This window comes from Ochotona curzoniae, unplaced genomic scaffold, assembly GCF_017591425.1.
Source record: "Ochotona curzoniae isolate NIBS_2020 unplaced genomic scaffold, NIBS_Ocur_1.0 scaffold_4506, whole genome shotgun sequence".
NCBI lineage: Eukaryota > Metazoa > Chordata > Mammalia > Lagomorpha > Ochotonidae > Ochotona > Ochotona curzoniae.
In genome coordinates this window covers 16,722,703-16,743,889 of record NW_024467119.1, presented here as the reverse complement: position 1 = coordinate 16,743,889, position 21,187 = coordinate 16,722,703, and the positions used below count along the sequence as shown (strand labels likewise).

General features: G+C 42.3%; 1 protein-coding gene across 1 annotated transcript in view; it reads right to left on the bottom strand.

Annotated features, from left to right (window-relative positions):
• The window catches only part of SLC4A4 (solute carrier family 4 member 4), a 331,827-nt gene that overhangs the window by 248,140 nt on the left and 62,500 nt on the right, over positions 1 to 21,187 (bottom strand). The window contains exon 3 of the mRNA XM_040966902.1: positions 17,653 to 17,832. Coding sequence (XP_040822836.1) covers positions 17,653 to 17,832 — 180 coding nt within the window. The remainder of the gene's footprint in view (positions 1 to 17,652; positions 17,833 to 21,187) is intronic.

The following is a 21,187-nucleotide window of genomic DNA, read 5'->3' as shown; positions in this document are numbered from 1 at the left end:
TCTAAAACGGGAACAACACTGCCTTTACTTGCATCAAAGGTTATGGAGCAATTAGGGCACTATGCATGAAAGCCTCTATATGTTATACAGCGCTACACAAAAACAAAATGTTTTGTACCATACAGTTAATTCTTCTTAGTCAACTCCCTTAATGCCCTTTGAACTATTCACAAAGGGCCTGGGGGAAATTTTCAATGCCATCCAAAATAACTTGGACAGAAAAATGCAACTTAGAGCAAAGAGGGAGGAAAACAAAGTGTGAAAACATGAAAGCTCTCTAAAAACACATGGTTTGCCACAGTCGATGGGGACCTCTTGAGACCCCTTTTGACTTCTTTTTGGGAGGAAAAAAGAGAATATTTTCTGATCATGGACTTCAAAAGTACAGTGAACAAAAATACATTGGTATACTTAGTACATAAAGGTTTCAAAACTCCACTAGCTCAAGAACATTCCTCTTTGGTATCACAAATTTCTCTTCTTGCCCTCACAGTGACAAAATAAGGTAACAAAACCAAGTCATGAACCATCCAAAGTAGATAACCTTCTGTGCTGTGGTGCTATGTGGAAAGCCAGTCTGGGAAGGAATCCTGAAGAAAGTTACACAAGGCTGACACTTAGCATCCTTCTGTCCCTGTCATTCAGTCCTCTCCTTCTTCCTTACATCATGTGAGTCACAGACAGAAAAGGCCTGTCAATGCTCCCGAAACATCCATCTGGAATAATGAGCCTGTCTACTCTTCCATACTTCTGAGCTGTAGACTTGGCATCCTCAATGGACTAATTTAACTGTTATGGTGGAGTAGTTTGTAAAAATAGACAAATATCATAGAGCCACTAGAGAAGGTAAGAATATATCTCTGGTAGCAAAGCCCAAGCTTTTGTTGAGACTCAGTGATTCAGAGCAAATGCTTTACTTATCACAATGTTTTAGTGTAGGAAACAGTATTTGCAGAAAAGGTTATAAAAGCAAGCAGCAGCTGGGAGGAGGGAGTGTAGTTATCAGCAGATAAACAGTGTTGAGAATACATAAGGATTCACTGATAGTTAATGCTCCACTTCAGTTAAAAATCGGTGTTTTACCTGTTGGCCTCATGTGGGCTGGATCAGGGAAAAGCCAGGCTGGGTTGACTGTTCCTTCTGGTGCATGCATAAGTCAGAGTGGGTGTGGGTGGGTTGGGCTTTGCACAGCATCAGCTGGCAGATGCCGGCATGGGGACTAATGCTGTCAAGTTAAACTCCAGAACCACCTGGAGAGTACAAGATCCGGGAGTGGGAGGGCCCAGTAGGGAAATAGTGGGCACCTCCCACTTAAGTTGCCACTCCCACTGGTGAGCATGAGAACCAGGACTGTGACAGGCATTGCTAGACAGAACGGCACCCACCAGCACATGTGTGGGCTGGATAGAGGAGCTGGTTGGGTTGAACCAGGCTTCAATGACCATTGACATGTATGAGAGCTAAACGCGATGTGGGACAGACTGAACCAGTTTGCTGTACATATGGGCAAACACGAGAACAAGGATGGGGGCAGGCATGTGGGGAGTTCTGTGGGTTGCTCTGACCAGGCGGCAGGTCCCACTAATTTTTGCAAGGGCCGAGTGTGTCATGGGCGGGATCAGGCTGGCCTGAAACACCCACTGGTTTATGTAGAAGACAAGACTGGAGACAGAACTGACCCAGAAATTGTAACCACCAGCATTGGCATAGGCTGATTGGGGCAATGAGCTGTGCCAGACCCTGTACTGGCAAGCATACACAAGAATCACGTCTGGGATCACCTCAGATGAAGTTTCTTTGGGGATCCCCCCAACTAAATTGCTGGATTCAGAACCCAACCATGAAGAAAAGTGCAGGTTCCATGCTCTGACTGTAGAGTGCATGCGTCAAACCCGGGCCTCCTCAGTGTCTCAGATGAAGCAGTGCATAGCATATCCAGGTGCAAATGAAGGATATGACAGTCCACTGGAGCCTGCAGAGGACACCTGGTACAATAGAGGATGAAGTACAGAACAAATCAGTCAACTACCCCAGCCACATGTTGGCAGTGAAAATTAGGGCAGAGACTCTAAGGTAGATTATGTCAACCAGTGGATCCTGAAGAGATCTCATCGTGCTTGGAATGGCAAGATTGGCAGCAATTCAGAATTGTTGAACTATTACAACCACTTGAGCAGTGCCCTTGAGGCATGTCCCACATCAGGGACTCTGGGATGGTGAGAGACTGGGTGGGGCTTTTCCCTTTATCTTCCCCCTTCCCCAGCTACAGGGAAAAAAGAGAGAGAGAGAATGTGGAAACAATGGTCTTACCACTTTCCTGTAGCCCTTGACCCTCTGTGTCCTAATCAACTAAGATGAATAAGATAAAATAGTATTTCTAGAATTCAGTACTTTACTTACCGTGTATCTGAAAGGTAGTTATGTCTGTATCCTACATGCCTAATTATATATCTGAAATTGGTGCTTTTCATTTTCACAACTATTAACCAAAGGTAATGGACTGATTGAACTCTTCTCACTGAGGCCTCCCCACACACTGAGGGCCTCAGTGAGACCCTCCAGGCCTCCTCCTAGCTCACTCTTTTGTTACTGGCCCTTCACTTTATTCAGATCTCAACTCACATGTGACTTTCTCAGAGAAGCCTTTTCTGATGCTCCTAACACAAGCATATCTTAACTAGTATCTGATCAGATGGTGCAATGAGCCACACTCCATCATATTACTTCCACAGGTGCATTCAGCAATTTTTTGTCTGAATTATTTGGTTACTGAGGATCAGACTCTTAAGCTCCCTCGTGGCAGAAAGTATCTTGAATCGAATGTATTCACTATGGTAAGTCCAGTTTAGAACCGCAGACCTACTGGTTTTCTAGATGAAGGGATACAGGAGCAAACAAGGCACCTCATCCTGCGTGTGGCTGATCTGACCCTGTGCTTACTGGAAGATATTTCCCAGGAGTCCTCACTAGAGAATAACTTTTTTATAATTTCACTTTTCAACAGGAAGATATCGAAGGGCTATTGCTTTTATACATCAAGGAATCTCAGTGGCTGAGTGAAGAAAACAGAAGCCAATGACTCAAACATACCCTTGAAAAACAACCATAACTAAATTTCAGATGGTTACATTCAAGAAAAGAAAGAAAACTGTCAAAAATTGGGAATGAGTGAATAAATAAATGAGAGATAGATACACTAACAGATCTTAACACAAAATAATCAGGTTGATGGGAAGCCACCTCTGCCCAAACAAAATCTAGCCACACAATGTCCAGTTCATTTTATCAGTTTTGGCTGTTAAAACCTATTTACTTTGTCCAATCATAACTACTTAGAAAACCAATAGTAAAGCAAACCATAGAATGACTTCAGAATCTAAGCTAAGATTCTAGACCAAGTATATGAAGTGTCCCAAAACAGGCAAACAAAGCCTTCTTCCTCACTCTTAGTCAAACCCCTCAAGACTCTGCAGGGTGGTCTGATCCTAGTGACACAAATCGATTTTGATGCAAACAGCATCTTCCAAATCCCATTCACTCTAACAGATGGCTGTCAAAAAGCCTGATCGAACCCTTTTTATCAGGTGAGCATTGCAGTAAGGCTCCTTGACCGCCACATAATATTTGGTAAGTCACTCATCTTTGAGAATATCAAAAGCGGACACTGACCACAGGGCTTTGATGAAGACATTTAAAGTCATGTATCATAGTTGCTTGAGATAGTATCCAGATCACAACTTCTGTTTAGTAATATTTATTGTTATTGTTAGAGACTTTTTATCAATGAATTTCAACTTACATTAAGCACAGATTCATGCCTGTTCTGTGTATATAAAGAGAAAAGTAGGTGAATATACCATACAAGTTAAAAAAAAAAAGCCCTAGAATATCAGAGTAGTAAAACTAACTCACCAACACCAGCAGCAAAATTAAGAAATGCCAGCTCTTCCTCCCTGATGGTAAAATATACATGACATCTTTTTATAATTTAGGGGCAAATAATGCAACTAAAGGAACCAGCATGATAGCCTAGTGGCTCAAGTCCTTACCTTGCGTGCGCTAGGGTTCAATAAAGCTATCAGTTTGTGTAACAGCTGCCCTACTTCCGAGCTCCCTGCTTGTGGCCTGGGAAAGCAGTGGAGGACGGCCCAAAACCTTGGGACCCTGCACCCATGTGGGAGATCCAAAAGAAGTTAGTGACCCCTGGCTTCAGATCGGCTCAGCTCTGGCCGCTGTGCGCACTTGGGGAGTGAATCAGCAGGTGGAAGATGGTCCTCTCTATCTCTCCTCCTCTCTGTATATCTGATTTTGCAATAAAAATAAATAAATATTTTTTAAATAATGCAACTAAAAGATTCACTCACAACCCCATTAGAAAATGTACCTGTTATCTATCTGTATCAGGAACCAATACCCATCTCCGAAGCACCATGAAATCTATTTAAGCTTATATCTCACTAGTCAGAATTAAGTCATATGGTCAACCCTAGCCACCAATGAACCTGAGAAATTGAGCATTTTTCTGATCCATTCTGATCATGGAAAAAAAAAACTGGATTCCTGAGGATAAGAAAGAAGAATGGATATAATTCAGTCTACCAAGTATAATACCTTAAAAAGGAATTCTGTGTTCAATGCGGGTTCAAAAAAGAAAAACAAAAATGACATTCTGTCCCTCTGAGGAGGAGCGCTATTTCTAAAAAAAAAAAAAACTCAGCTTCTTCACTGCCTATGTTGCTCCAATCCTGGAGGGAGCAACAATAAAATATAACCACTCCTCTCCACCCCAGCTCAGCCTGCTGCGAAAAATCATGCCCCTCCAAGTCTCAGCTCAAAATCTGTTTCCTTCATGAGGCCTTCTCTAGCTCCCAACACAGAAGCAGAACATTCTTGTATGTTTTCTGAACACTGGGTGATGGGGCACTGAGTTGTATTTGGCACAGCAGGTTATCATGCATCCTGAGACACCCACAAACCAAACTGAAGCCACGTGGTTCAAGTCCTGCCTCAGCTCCCAGTCCTAGCTTCCGGTCACTGCACATCCTGGCAGAGGGCACTGATGGCTCAAGTAGTAGATTCCCATGGGAAGCCTGGACTGAGCCTCATGCTCCTGGCTTCAGCTGACCCAGCCCAGGCTACCACAGGCTTTGGGGTAGTGATCCAGTAGATGGAAGGTCAGTGTGTGTATGCCTCTCCCTCTCTCTCACACACATAAATATAGGTAAACATATACATATATATGAGTATATTCTAACTACAAGAAAACAAAGAAAATATTTTGCAGTAATTCTGCTATAGCAATGATCACTTTCTTAAATGTATCTGACTTGCCTGTTTTCCCCAGTAGACTGTTCATGTTCGGAAAATTACATCACTGCAGCCTAACTTTGCGAGACTGTCTGAAACTAAGTTCTCCATAAATATTTCTTGGATTGCATCAAAACGGATTAATCTGAGATGAACTGAATAACTCGTTCTGCCCTGAATTTAAGGCTGTATCTCCTTGCTAACTCTGTTTTGGTGGCAAAAAGGGTGCCTGCCCAATACCAAGAAGGATGATGGCAAGCTTACAAGCTTGCAGTCCATGCAAATAGATCATGTCTGAATGAGATCATGCATCAGCTTGGCTTTCTAGCCAAAAAGAGAGAGAGAATCAAAAAAAAAAAAATTAGCTTATTTCCTCTCAGGGGAACCATGGAGAGAGGAGTAAAAGTCACTGTTTACCAAACAGAGGGCTGAGAAAATATTTTCCCATTTAAGGAGAGGACAAATTAGCGAAAGTGATGAAAATAAATAAAAACCTACCACATACTCCGAAAGTTGCACAATTACCTAAAATCAAAACTATAACTGCAAATGTGTTGGCATTTGGCATAGGGTTCAGGATTACGAGGAAGCAAGCCACTCTTTTATGAATACCAAACAGAAATGCCACAAGCAGCTTTTCATTAAACTATGATTGTCACAGTGTATAGGAATGAACTAACATATGGTGTTTTTAAAATAAACTACTAACCACATCCAGTGGTTTCAATTAAAGAATGGTTCACTGCTTACAAAAATTTCCCTGATCCAGCTGCCTTCCAAAAAAGTCCCATTGCCTCACTCCGAATTTCCACTGTCATCAGACTGATTACTCGGGCCAGCCTCAGATTTGATACGCACACTCAGGGTAGCGTCTTCGTACAAGTGTTACCAAAAGAGGGGAGTGAGGAATATCTTAGTCCACATTTCTTTTGTAGTTGTAAAAAGACCTGGAACAGTATCTGACAAGGAACATAAGTTGAATTCCAAAGTGAAGCTAAATGACCTGCTGGAAAGCACAAATATTTCAAAGAAAATTTTGAAAGCTGAGGTATTTTGGTGGTACTTCAGAAAAAATAAACCAGATAATAAGAAATGGACTAGCATGGCTGGAAGACCACAGTTCTGCATACAATGAACATCTTGTAGGAATGATTCTAAATGAGGGAAGGCTAGTTAGAGAATCACTGTGGTCATTCATTAACGTTTTCCTAGAAAACTCCAGGAAAGGCAGGAAGGTGACACGTGAGAAATGACTGCTTGGGCTCTGCCCCGAGGAGGAAGATGCTGGCCTGGTCCCTCTCCCAGTGACGCCTCTGTTTTTCAGTCTGACTGGATGGTCAGACTCCTTCACTTCCCTGATTCTCTGCTTCCTCTTCTTACTTTCCAAAGCTCTCCCATGCCTTTTCCCATTATTCAACGTGACTGGACACAGCACAGAACTTAGTGACTTTCTGTAAGACCAATGGCTTTTTGAAAATAAGCATATTCTCTAGGCTAGTTTTTCTTCCCATACACTGCCCTTGGTTGACTTCTTTTTTGTTTAAATTTGGATACACCTTTTATAAAACTAAAGACTCCCCCCATCCTTCCCACCACCCCTGCCCCATCACTAATGTCAGTACATTCTCTCTATCTGACAAACCTGGAAACCATCTCTAGCACTTCTGTTAGGATGCATCCCACTACATTCACTGCTTCACAAATGTCAGGACAGAGCAGAAAATAACAGAATAAAAGGAGCCTAAAGATTGATTTTACAGAAGTAGAAAGTAGAACAGAGGCAACCAGAGGCTGAAAACAGAAGCGGAAGAGGCAATGAAAAGAGGACAGTCAACAAATGTCAAAATGACATTGGATGGGTCCTGGAGCACTAGCCTAGTGGTTAAATCCTTGTCTTGCAATCAGTGGGATCCCATATGGAAACCAATTTGTGTCCCAGCTGCTCCACTTCCCATTCAGCTCCCTGCTTGTGGCCTGGGAAGAAAGTAGAGGATAGCCCAAGACCTTGGAACCCTGCACCCGTGTGGGAGACCTGGAAGCAGTTCCTGGCTTCTTGCTTCAGATCGGCTCAGCCCTGGTTGGTACAGCCACTTGAAGAGTAAATCAGCGGATAGAAGATCTTTCTCTCTGTCTCTCCTCTGTGTAAATCTGATTTTCCAATAAAAAATAATTCTTCTAAAAAAAACCCAAAATACTGTTGGATGGGAAGAGTGATTTCTAGGGCTCCACAGACAACACAGTGGGTGACTGTAGCTAAATGTATCCGGACTGGATCTTTCATGAGAGCTGGAAAACAGGATATACAATGTTCCTAGCTTAAATAAAAGATAAATGTATGAGGTATGGAAATGTTAACTACCCTGGCTTGATTATTATACAGTATATATATTTACTGATAGAACACATAAACATTTACTGAGTTCATTCAAAATGAAAACAGGGCCCAAAGTAACCAGTCAATGGGTACTGCAAAATGTTGACACGACAATGGAATTTAAAATAAGTTTATTTCGGCATAAAATAATATGAAATTCGTGCAAGTTTTTCTATAACATGCATTTTCATGAACTTTCTGAATCTCCTATGCAGGATTTTTTTTAACTACACCCAAATAAACTTACCTTTCAATCCCATTTTGTACAGACTTTAAAGTATCTTCATACAAAAGACAACTGACATGGGCTTTTTAGTCCTTTTGCGTGTGTTCTGATTATTGCGAAATTCTGCAGTGAATATTTAGAATAGAAATTGCTATTCCCATGTCTTGGCAACAGAAATTACCCTATTTTTTGATCAAAATAACTTCAATTTTAAACAAACAGCCAGCAATGCAGCCCAAATTTATTTATTGTAAATTTGCATCCAGAAGTCATATTCTTCCATTACGCCTACATTATTCCTTTCCAAAGCCTCATAAAGTAAGTAGAATTGATGAAATATAATTGCTTTCTCTTGTGGCCTTTGTGGTAGAGTTTTTTGGTAACCGACAAGTGAAAGTTTTAACTTAAATTGCTGCATCACAATACCATCACCAGAGGCGGCATTTCAAAGTGAGTACCGTGAGCATTCATTTGTTGAGAAAATGGAATTGAGCTTAATTGTCAAACAGCAAAAGCATAAATATTCCAGAGACGTTCCCCTTTCTGAATCAAGAAATCATAATTCCGACAGCGACGTCTGAAGATCAGTGATACAGCAGTTCATCTGTGAAAGCAGCAGGTACCTTCACCTTCGCATCGGCGCACGGGTACTGAGCACACACAGGACCAACTCTTCACATTTTCTTCACAGGGAACACCACACACAGCCTCGCTGACACGTTCAGTAATTAACCCATCTCGCCCTCCTGAGTAACATCTTGCATGTGCTGTCCTCACTCACCACTGTGGAACGGAAACCCTAAATAAATAGCGAATGCAGGAGCAAGCTTATTCCAAGCTAGCAAGCTGTACAATTCTTTGGAGAAATAGCATCTTAAATAGTATTTTTGCATTCCTACAGTGACCTGCATATTTTCACACATTTTAATCGTTTACCCCAGAGAGAAAGCACATGCAGGGTAGCACTTTTTTCTCTGTTTTAAAAACATGGACAATTTCTATTTTTGCTTGTGTGCAAATTAGTTGCTGCAAAATGAAGTTGTAAATCTATAGCATAAGAGAAATTATTTTTTTTTCTTGCCTTCTCTGTTTTTATCTCCTCATTTAAATCACCCCTATTGAAAAGCTCTTTTGTCTCACAGAACACATTTCAATAAGGATTTAGGCTGGAGGAATATAATATCTCCTTTCATCAAGATTGTCGTTAGGCCTAAATAATAAAACAACCCTTCCTCTTCCGTTTATTTTCTTGGATAAGTCAGACTATAGTATTCCACTAAGCAGTTTCTGAACACTTGGTTTGCTCATAAACTCAATGGATATGCAATTGAGGGACACAAAGTAGTATGTGGTAGTGTTCCCATTCTGGAGGTTCTAACTGTACTTAGAGAGATGGCACAGCCTGGAAGGAGAAAGGTCTGTCACTAATGCACAGTGTATTTAATGTGAGAATTCAAAATCTGGAAGGCGTGTCAAAGTTGCTTAAAATGATCTGAATGACCCCTTTCTGAGACAATGCAAACAGAACTATGATCAAACTACTTAAAATACTGACAGTAGCAAATGAGCAAATGATGCTCTACTACAAAGTCAATTTACTTTTAGGTATCTAGGGATCCTGTAATGGGAACCTGCCTTAAGTAATTAAAAGTGTGCTTGTTTTTACAATCAAGGAGAGACAGAAGGAGCTGATACTTTAGCTAACCAGCAACCAGAAATAACTTCCTTCTATCTCAAGGAAGATCCTGAAGACTCAAAACTCAAATAAAAAGTTACTGCCTTGGGAATACAGAGGAAGTCACAAACTAAAGAGAAGCTATGAAGGAAAAACCAACAGGACCAGTGAGGAGCCGCCTACACAGGAAAAAGAACAAAAGAATTGGGTCATGAAGATTTTGATTCTATAGGCTCCCAGGAAAATGGGAAGTTCATATACACAATATCTGTATACAAGTATGATAAAAAGTCAAGTTAAGACTTCTATCCATGGGAAAGTTATTAAAAGAACCTAACATTTTTGCCTCCAGATTGTGGTCATGAAAGAATTCTGGAGAATTTATTTAAAGAATATATCCATGTTTCTTCACCATGACTCAAGTATCCACAATGTACACACATAAAGCCCTGAACTTAAATCTCTGTTACTAATGACCCACGTCCTTTAAGATATATTTCCTACTTCATGAGAGCATTCCTAAACAGAAATAAAATATATATAAAATATATGTATATTATAATTTTTATTGTTTTTTTCATACATTTTAGTTGGTGGTGGGCTCTCCCCTCCCCTCTGTTCTCCTCTCTAGAAATAATGTGCATCCCATCGTGAATTTTCCCAAGTTCATCTTGCTTCCACTGGAGCATCTTCCAGCCGTGGAGGAGAATAACTTTCCACTGTAGGTTAATTCTTATATCCTGGGGCCCTAATATAGGTGCAGTGAGGATGAGGCCTTTATTGCTTATGGGCCACACCAATAACAGTTATATGTGGACACTGACAAATCCAGGTGGTTATAAACAATCCACTTCTTGAGGACAGTTAATTAATGAATTATATCACAAGCTCTTGTTACACTAGGTACAAGAGAGTACGAAGTAACACTGAGTAACACAGAGTAAGATTCACATATGAAATCTCTAGATTTGACACCATGTTGTATTATATTAGAGAAAACATGTGATATCTGACCTTTTGGGATTGGCTCATTTCTCTTAGCATTATGGTCTCTAGTTGGCCCACATTTTGCATCTTACATTTCACACACTGCTTTGGTTTTCCCCCACAATGTACTCCAAGTCACAATCTCTTTTTAGCCTTGAGTACCCCAGCACCTGGAGTAAACTATAACCCTCTAAGGTCTCCTGCATTCATGACATGCTATAAATAACAACCACATCAATTCTTCCATGACACACTAAGGGTACGATTTGTAACATCCCATGGCATGACAAAATGGAATAACTATCGGAATAAAATAGCTGTGGCAATGGGAGACAAGGAGTGTAACAGTGTAGCAGCCACCACTGGAAGGGTACTGAGAGGTGACTTCAAGAGAAGTGTATTTCAGAAATGTTCCTTAAGAGATGCAGAATTAACTAGCCAAAGACAGAAGTATCATGACACAATATGCTTATAAACATCAGCACCACAGAGGAATAAACAACAGCTTTTTGTGCCACACAGAACACTCATTATTGAGCCAATCCAGTACCACCGAAAACACAAGTACACCAAACATCATTCCATTCAGCAAAATGCCTCAAATTCCTGACTTGCTCCGCCCTACAGCCCTTCTTAACCAGGCTGTCTTCATTGAAGACACACCCATCAACAGCCAGATGGAGATGCTTCTCATGACAGAACAACTCACAGGCTTGTGAGAACCTAAAGCTGGGGATTCCAATGGTTGATTCGATTCAAGGGCACACGTGGTGAGCCAGGCCACAGTGGCAGTATTCCACACACAAAAAAAGCAGCACCACCCATATCATCTTTGCTCCTTGAAGGCCTTGTTTCCTTAGTTCCTCCTGAGTTTGAGTTCTTGGCTTCTGGCTTTGGCCTGGCCCTGCACTGGCTGGTGTGGGCATTTGAGGAGCGAAGCAGCAGATAAAAGCTAGTGTTGAGGCTGGGGCTCCAATGTGGCAGTATTGGAAGGTGAGATGTTTAAAAGTGCAACGAAGGTAATGCACACTCAGAAGGGATGATGTTTTTCTGACTGGGAGTAAGTTCTCACTCCCTAGATACCGGATTGGTTACCCCACGTGCAGGTTGCCATAAAGAGCTTTTTTAGCTCACTCTCCTGCTCCCTCTTTCACCATATGATCGCTTCCCACACACTCCCGCTACACAATGCCAGCTGCCATAAGGCCCTCACCAGCAGCCCATGCCAGCACTCTGCTCCTGGACCACCAGAATTCTAAGCTAAATTAACTTCTTTTCTTTTAGCAGTCTTAGGTACTTTGTGAGAGCAATACAAAACAAAGACACATAGTAAGGATTTATGGCAGAAAAAGCTAGAAGAGTTTAATCAGTGACTACTGTTCATAAAGAAATCATCTCTACAAAGTTTTAGCTGGAAACTTTGGCCATTACCAGCACACAAAGGAGGGTTAGAGACAAGTTTAAAGAGATGTCAAGAATAACTCAACATTATCAATGTTAATCAGTATTACTAACCAAATATAGTGCTGATTTGGTATTTAAAGCATTATCACTGAGTTTTAGCTAGTTCTCCTTTTATAGATGAGGAAAATAGAGCACACACAAAAAAGGCTAAACAAATTGCCAAGGTTGCTCTGCTTATGTGATCTAAGATGTAAATTCAAGAAATCTGGCTTGAATACTTGCTCCTAACTGTTCACATAAGCTGTTTTGCCAGCAAAATGGCAGTGTTATGGAAACAGAAGGAGAGACAGTGATGGAAGGGGTCTGCTAGGTTTATTTCTCAGATAGCTAAAATGGTCAGGGTGAACCAAGTGGAAGTCAGGAGCCAGAAGCTTCTTCTGGGTCTTCCACCTAGTGCAGGGGTCAAGCACTTGAGCTATCCTCTGCTGCCATCCCAGGAGCATCAGCAGGAAGCTGGAGTAGAAGTGGAGCAGCCTAAACTCAAACCGGCACTCCATGTGGGATGCCAACATTGCCAAGCAGTAGTTTAAACCATTGTAACACAACACTGGCCCTGAGTTATGGCTTAATATAAAAAGCTTTTGTTCCCAGATCTAAATATAAAGTGCTTCCTCCTACTTTTAAGGGGAAAAAAAAAAAACAAGAGAATGAGACAGACAGTACAGTTCTTTTGTTTTTTAGTTTTGTTACTTTAAAGGAGAGACATACCTACTTTATTTCATGTGCAATCCAAACAGTCCCTTGTCTTCTCACACAGACTGATTTTTGAAATATGCAATAGCACACAGAAAATAAAAGAAATCTTACTTTATCATATCAAAATCAGGTAACAAAAACATCCTAAAAATCAAGGGAAAGTAGAAACATACCAAATACGAGGTCAGGCCAGGGGAGGGCCGGCGGGTGTGCACTGGGAAAAGAGGAAATCAAAAGACAAAACGCCGAGTGTTCTTGGCTGCAGAGGAAAAGCTGCTTTGGTCATTTACCCAGAAGCACAACACAAAAGCAGCTGCCCATTTCTCTGTTTCAGTTTCCTGAATCCAACCAGATCACCAACTGGTACCCATTGTCCCAGGCTCCCAGAACAATGTTCACCAACTCTGGGACACGTCCAGAGAACTAAAAATGAATGCCACAGGAATGAACAAGTGTCCACGTGTACATACCTGACACCACAGCCTTACGGGGGCCAGACTCTCCCATGGACAAGACCCACATTTAAGCCACCATCAGCACCAGCAAGCTCTGATGCATGTGTGAGCCTGCCATGGAGTATGCAACCCTTCAGCTCGAGGCTGATCACAGATTTCCATTGGCAGCTTGAGAGTGTTACACATCTTGAGAATCTCTGCAGCCACCAGGTGGCCTGGCATGCCCCCTGTCAATCCCCCAAAATCCGGGCAAAATGGGAGCCACAGAGGCCACAACCATAGAGGGCAGGAAAACAGGCTGTGCTTCCACAACCTGGGAACCATCTTTCCAGCCACTTTTTGGGCAACCCTCAGAAGATGGCAGCTGCTAACTTCGAGGGTGGGGGGAGGAGCGCATGGTGGAGGAGGTAAAAGGATTATTTTTAAGAAAGGCACAATCTAACTTTTCTCTCTGCCACCCACTCGGCACCACCTCCTCATTCCCTTGACTCTCCTCCTGCTTCTTCCATTTCACTTTGCTTTCCCAGCCTGTCACTCCCTGTGGCTCCATGGCCCACACCCTCACACACGCTTCCTTCCGTGTCCCCAGCCAGGACAGCAGCGCTGATGCTGCGCTGGGAATAGCGGGGCCATGCTCGGAGCTGTTGCTGAGCTCAGGCGCGTGGAAGCTAGTTGGCTCTCCCCTCCCTGCTGCCAGGGCTTAAGGATCAAACAAGCATGTGCTTTTCAGCAACCTTCACTTGACACTGGAATCACAGAGACGAGAAAAAAGCAACTCTGTTATGAGCTAAATGAACCAACTAATTATGTCATCTCCCTGATGTGCCTAAATACTGGAAGAAAAGTGGCTTGTTCTGTCTCATAGACACCATGCATTCTCCAGTTCCATACCTCTAGGATGTGGCCTCCAAATTGGAGCTGCTCAAGTTCTTGGAGGAACTGTGAGCACTCTGAAGTGTGCACCCCAAGCTGAGGGGCGCTGCAGATCAATTTCTTCCATCATCTGTGGGTAACAGGCAACTCTACACATTTGGGAATCTTCCATCCAGATCAAAATAACACTTGGGCAGACATGAAAAACAAGAGGCACTTCCCAGTGTGGGAATAATTAAAACTTAGAAGTAGATATTATATGGCAAAGGGGAGCAATATAAAAGTAATATGCCAAGTAGAAAAACAAGAAAATCAATTGGATTTTCATCTAATATGCAGGAAATATTAGACATATGTACTACATATTATTCCCTATACTGACCCATTCATTCAGTTACTCTTCAACAAACATGCACTGAGCTCATACCATGAACTAGGCATTGTCCTCGATGCCACAGACAATATGATAAACATGACAATCGGGATCCTGGATCTCATACTTATAGTCCAGCATCAGTTCGAGACCAAATTGCATCTTCACAAAAAGCACAAGTTATAGCATACATTAAGAAGGAAACCAGGGGCTGGTGTGATGGCTTATCCAGTTAAAACTCCACCTGCAGCACTACTATCCCACGTGGGTGCTGGTTCAAGTCCCAACTGCTCCACTTCTGATACAGCTCCCTGCCTGCAGACTGGGAAAGCAGTGGAGGATATCTCAAAGCTTTGGTCCCTGCACCCAAGTGGGAGACCCAGAAGACAATCCCAGCTACAGGCTTCAGATCAGTTCAACTCTGGCCACAGCAACCATTTGAGAAGCAGGAGATGGAAGATTTCTCTGTCTCTCCTTCTCTCTGTAAATCTTCCTCTCAAATAAATCTTTTTAAAAAGAGCACAGAACTACTCAGGAGAACCTGCTAAGACAGAGCAAGAAGGAAAGGCCACTCTAGTGACAAAATTTAAACACTGAAACATAAAAGAAGAGAAAAGTTAACAGGGACAGAAAGTGACAACTTCAGGAAGAAGACAAGTGTGTGCAAAAGACCTGAGACAGAAAAGCCCTTGGCACCAAGGACCCAGAACACCAATGTGGCTGGAATAAAGCATGTAAGGACAGAATAGCACCATGCAGCCTATAATGAGATTGAGAGCCACGATGCCCACCTAGAATATGATTCTAGGGCACTAGAAGTTTCCCACAGAGGAACAAGACGATCTGATCACCGTGCTCTGTGTGCAGAGACTGTGTAAGCAGGAGAGGGCAGTTCTGTGTTTCAGAAGTTGGAAGCATCATATGATGCAGCGATGCACATGGGAGAATTGTGTCCACAGGTTTTATCTATAGATGAAAGAAACCCAGATACCCTGGGCACAAGGACAACAGAAACTGTAGATGGCTATTACTGACAGATCTTACTGACAGATCATATATTAAGCACCTATTTCATTGAGTGGATTTTCCCATAAGATTTTTACTATTGATGCCAGAGCCCTGTGGCTTCCCCAAACTCAAGGAACTAAATGCTTCTTGGTAACTAGATGCAATCATTCTGAGTTTTAATCCACACGCAGCAGATAACCAGTAACCAATCTATCTACTTCATATCCTATGAAGCAGAAAATAACATAATCATTTCTAAGAGTAACTGCTTACCAGCTTGGATGACTCATGTTGTATATGTCAAATGCTTGTGACAGAGTCACTTGCTGACCAGCAGGAAAAACTATAAAATGCAAACTCATAAATAATATCCTTGCAATCACTGGACAAATTGGTCCTTAACAACTGTTTCTCTGTGGAATCCCTTGGAAACAGAACATGCAACCTAACACATTATTCCCCCAGGAGGAGAGCTCTGAGAATACAGAGGATGGATGGCCTTGTTTATTGTACCACACTGGACTCACACTAGCCCCAACACGCCACAGAAAGCCCCAGGATGTCAGGGTGATGCTTACTCAGCCTCCTTGTGATCTATTCATTGCTTAGTACCCATCTGAATGTCACTGGCATGGTTTCCCTTGCCTTTCCTGGTACCTTGGCCTTTTTGTCTCAGGAGAGCATCTCTTTCCTTTGTGATATATATAGAGAGAGTGATGGCACAGTCTTGTTGTTAAATTGCAGAATAAGAGACAATTGTACAAGAGAGAAAAAGAGAAATCACACTTGCGCTGTGGTGAGTACCTCTCTGATCCTGACTTAGGTCTTGCCAAAAAACAATCATACATAGAGAGAACCACAGTAACTTTTCTAGAAGGAAATGTTCTTCTCAATACCTGTGACCTTTTTGTACATTTGTTGTGCATACCAAGGAATTTGCTGGAAGCAGACTATGTTGTTCTCCTTGATACATGGAGGATTCCTTCTTTCAGAAAGGTTTTCCCTCAGCATTCCAAGGAAAAAGCACAGAGCTTTAGTGCCTGTCTCTATTCCTCTCTAAGTGTTACATCAGATTGGAAGGTGTAACTGATTTTAGTGGTCCATCTCCAAGTCCTCCTGTAAGCATTTATCCTTAATCTGCTGGTCCATCTGCATTGCCTCTCTCACCACAGCACTTCTCTAGCTAAGCCACCTGCTCAGTTCTAATGGTGAGACTACAAAGGATCATATCCCCTCACTCCCTCGTTCACTCTAAATTCACTTTTCAACGCTCCTGAACTGTTCACTCTAATCTGGCCTGTCAACACCTGCAATGACTGAGCCTGATCTTTGTCTGCACAACCTGTAATGCATTTTATTGCAGGACCCACATTTCTCTAATTGTGGCACAAAAATGAAGAATGTGCAGATCTCTGCCAATGTGCAAAGCTGTTGCTGCATAACTTCCATTGGGGAATCTCCCCCGGTTGGCATGTGGTATTACTGCACATATTCAATTCTCACTCCAGCCACAGAGTTACTCATATGGCTGAGTACTCCCCACTTTAACTGAAACAAGAAGCAATATAAATATGTCCTTAACTCAGAGTTCACCACGTTGCTTGATTCCAAGGTGTTACATGATATCCTGACTTTTCCCTCTTGGTAACACTTAAATCCACTGCATTGTATCTAAGATGTTTAAGGTTTCAAGGCCCATGTCATTCTATGTTCTGCTCTGCTTTACAGGGTGATTCTCCATTATTTTATCAATCACTGACCTTACCCATGCTCAACAAAAAAGTCTCCTACAACTCCACCATTTTAAAAGACATATAGATTCATGTACATATACCCTCATCCTTATATATCAATTCAACCACACCTATTTGTATACTGGAACAACCCCAACTGTTCTCTAAGAGTGACCCAGCTACCGTTGGTTACTGTAGTTAAGAAGTGTGCATCCCATAGTTCACTAACCAAAACGAAGAAAGTACATGCTTCCACCTTGGCAGCTCTCCTCTGATCAACTCAGGATCCTCCTGCAGGAACTCCCAAATCAAGCTGTCAGTGTGAGACAAGGCATCGCCACACACAGCACCCCTTCAAGCAGCCCATTGCCTTAGGGCTGAGTCCCTCCCCATGAGCCTCCAGACTCCAAGAACCTGGGGACAGCTAGGGGAGGCAAATGGGCAGCAGTAGGTCAGTGGCTGGACCCGAGAGAGGACTCACTGAGAGGCTTCAGTATGCTGCTACTGGACTCGTCAGCATTTTCCACATCTGACTTGTCGGAGTAGTTCTCTGAGACCCTCTCCTTTTCCTTCTTCTCCTTGTGTCCGGTCTTTCTCTTGTGGCGTCTCCTTCTCCGGTAGCTCTTCGGCACATGGACCCCAATGTAGATGGTGTGGTGGCCTGAGAGAGATATAGGAATCACAAGTCATTGCGAAGCATATTTTCTGCTGCATGCAAACTGTACACGGAAAAATTTATGGATTCATTATTTCCCTTCTGTATCTGACAACTTCAAAAATGAAAAATAAAACTTCCCCCCAATCTTCAGGTAGCTACCAAGTGAACCTAGTATTTCCCTTCAACCTGCTGGTTAGCACTTGGATATTGCAAGGGTATACTCTAGTTCTTCCAAGATGAACTATTTATATGTAGGAAAATCAGGAATACTGAACTGGAAACCAGGAATCACTGATTTGGTCACCATTTAACTATATGTCCTTGAGTATGTGTCTTTTTTTTTTTTTGAGCATGTAACTTAGCCACTCTGGGCCTCAGTCTCATCACTGAAATAATGAGATGCTTAAACTGAGAAGTCCCTGAAGGACTTTTCAGTTCCAATCTCGCCTTAGTCTACGACTGCATTGACTAGGGTGTTGGAAAGCGAGCTAGCAGAGCCACAAGAATGAAGATGTAACCCCAAGTTCAAAATGTCATTTTGCTGGGGATCAGGTTTTACATTAAAACTTTCTTTTTCCCCAATCAGCACAAGAGAGACTTAAAACTGGGACAAACTGAGAAAAATAAGACATCCTCGGAGAGAAGATTTTAGAAATACTCAAATGTTCACACTAGGAAACAGCTAAAATGAATGTCAGTTACAGCGCCATTCTCGTTTTTTCTTTTTTCGTTTCCAAAAGTTTCTAAAAACTGGTTGTTGCAATGACAAAAATAAACCCAGCACAGCAAAAATTGCCTTGAAGAGAGAAGGGCATGAGGGGAGAAGACTGTGAAGCACTTTCAATCTCTAGATGGAAGGAGCTGCAGAGCTGACAAATGGTATTATTTTTACAAAATCTGATAAGACCAAAAAAAAAAAAAAAAGAAGAACTTGAAAGTTCCACATAAACTTTTTTTTTAATTTGGAAACTTTTACTTTCACTTTATACACAGTATCATTTTGGAATGTGGGAGCCTTCATTTCAAAAGCATAAAAAGTGAACACTTTTTATCTGAACTGCAAGTCCAGTTAGGTGAGCTCACCCATGAGCTTCCTTCCCCGTCTCAGGAATTATTCTGTGGTGACAGCTTTACAGTGGCACAGACAATATCACCCGCCCACACGCGCTTACATATGCAGACAGCATGTGTATCTACAGAGTGCTGTTGCTGCTTTCCACAGTCACTCATCCAACAGATCTAAAAACAACACTATAATTCACACGGGTGTTTCCTTAAACCAGCAGGGTGACAAGAAGGGAAAACTTTTAAAAAAAGAAACACTTGCTGCTTCAAGAAAAATTCCAACACAAGAAACAGAGAACCCGAAGTGAATGGACCAGTGTTCAACAGAAAACACCTATGATTGGAATGAAGGAGGAGGCATCTTTAGAAAAAAACCAGAATCCACCCATCCAACATGCCCACACACACTGAAGCACACAACCACTGGCTACTGAAATGCCCAGTGAAACGCCTTCCCCCCACAGAATGGCTGCGACGAGAAATGTATCATGCCTAACTATTTGCAAGCAGATTGTTCTCATGGGAAAGTTTTATTATACTAGGAAGTAGGAAATGTCTCAAAAACAATGTGAATTAAGAAACAGTGTCAATTGTTTCCTGTGCTCCAGTTACTAAAGGAGTCCAGCTTTATCCCAATCTCCAGCCATGCCAGTAAAGCCAAGCCAACCAAAGTCTTCAGGGAATTCAGCCCTAAAATGTTGGTTGCCTTCACTCACAAACTGTAAAACACCACCTCCCCACTTAAAAAGTCAAAAGACTGGAAAAGCTCTTAAAAACCTATCACATTACATTTTTTTTTTTTTACATCTTACTAAATAATGACAACTAAGCAAAAACAGCAATTCAGCTACATTAGCCACACTGATGTTAAACAGAAAAAAAAAGTTTTAATGCATTTACCTAAATATTGCATGCTCAACCAAACCATTTAAAAGACAGTCCATGTGTGGCCAGACCGGACGTTAAGGTAAGATTTATAGTTAACAAATGTTGTCAACCTACCCGGAGTCAGGATTGTTGTGAGATCAACCCTGGCTGGCTGAAATCAAACTTGAGTGGCCATCATCAGAAAAACTGTACCATCTTGTTCACATCCTGATTCCAGGTAGCTCCCTGTGGCCAGCTTGGCTTGTCCCTGCAACCTGCTCTCCTCTGTTCACTGCACAGGCGAGGAAGCTCTCTGAGGTGATGCTGCACTAGGTGGGGCTCTGGGGCCCAGACCCTGGACAGAAAATGGCATCCTCCCAGGCCACCCCCAACTTCAGACATTTTTTAATCACTCTATTGAGGTATAATTTACAAACCATAAAGCTACTCAACACAAGGGTCCAATTCAATGACTTCAGTGCATTGATAGAATACTGCAACCATCCCTGTAACCCAGCTTTACAACATTTCTACCAATCCAAAATGATCCCTCACATCCATCTGCAGTCACTCTCTGTTCCCAATCCTATCCCCACAACCTCTCCTTGGCATTTTTGTCCTCTCAGCAATGGCCTTAGGGAGCTATAATTCCCTGGAACTTCCGTGGTCATGAACTTCCAGTGTAGATCTCTACAACCTGGTAAAATTGAACAATCCCCAAGCAAGGAAAAGGTATCTCTCCAAGAAGTGCCAAAAGAGATCATGGCAAGCAAATGAGCAATTCAAAACTGAAAGCAGCCTCCTCCTCCCACACATTGCTGGTAACTGGATGTTCCCTTTCTGTCTCATGTTCAGGCAGAGGACAAGGTTAAGTCGACCCTATGGAGTTCAGTGATACCTTAGGAGCTCAGCAACAGGCCCTGCTGCTCCTTCAACTACTTCTCAGCCTTCCTCCATGTCAGCATTTTTGCCTAGGTGGGTGGGAGTGAGACAGAGAAGCTTTCTCAAAGCCATGAGCAAATCCTGAATAAGCTGCAATGTGCCAAGAAACAAAAATACCCAAAGAAAGCTGGACTGGCCAAGGAGCATCCTGATACTACCTCCACAAGCCTGGTAGCAGCCTTGCTGCTGTACATCCGCTGCTGCTACTGCAGAATTCACAGGTGGATCTCAGTATTTACTGAACTGCAATGGCTACACCTGTCTCAGGGATATGCCAGGACAACAGATGGCTATTTTAAGATTGTAACTCACATAAGGACCGCAATCTTAGAGGGAAGCCACAAGGTTGAGGGTGTAACATCATTTTACATGGAAAATGAAAAGCAGAAACCAAACAATCTCCCCACCCAACAAGTCGATAAAAACAGTAAGATACTCAAAGACCTAGGGACAGTTACCTGTTTCTATTAAGGGAATTCTTAGG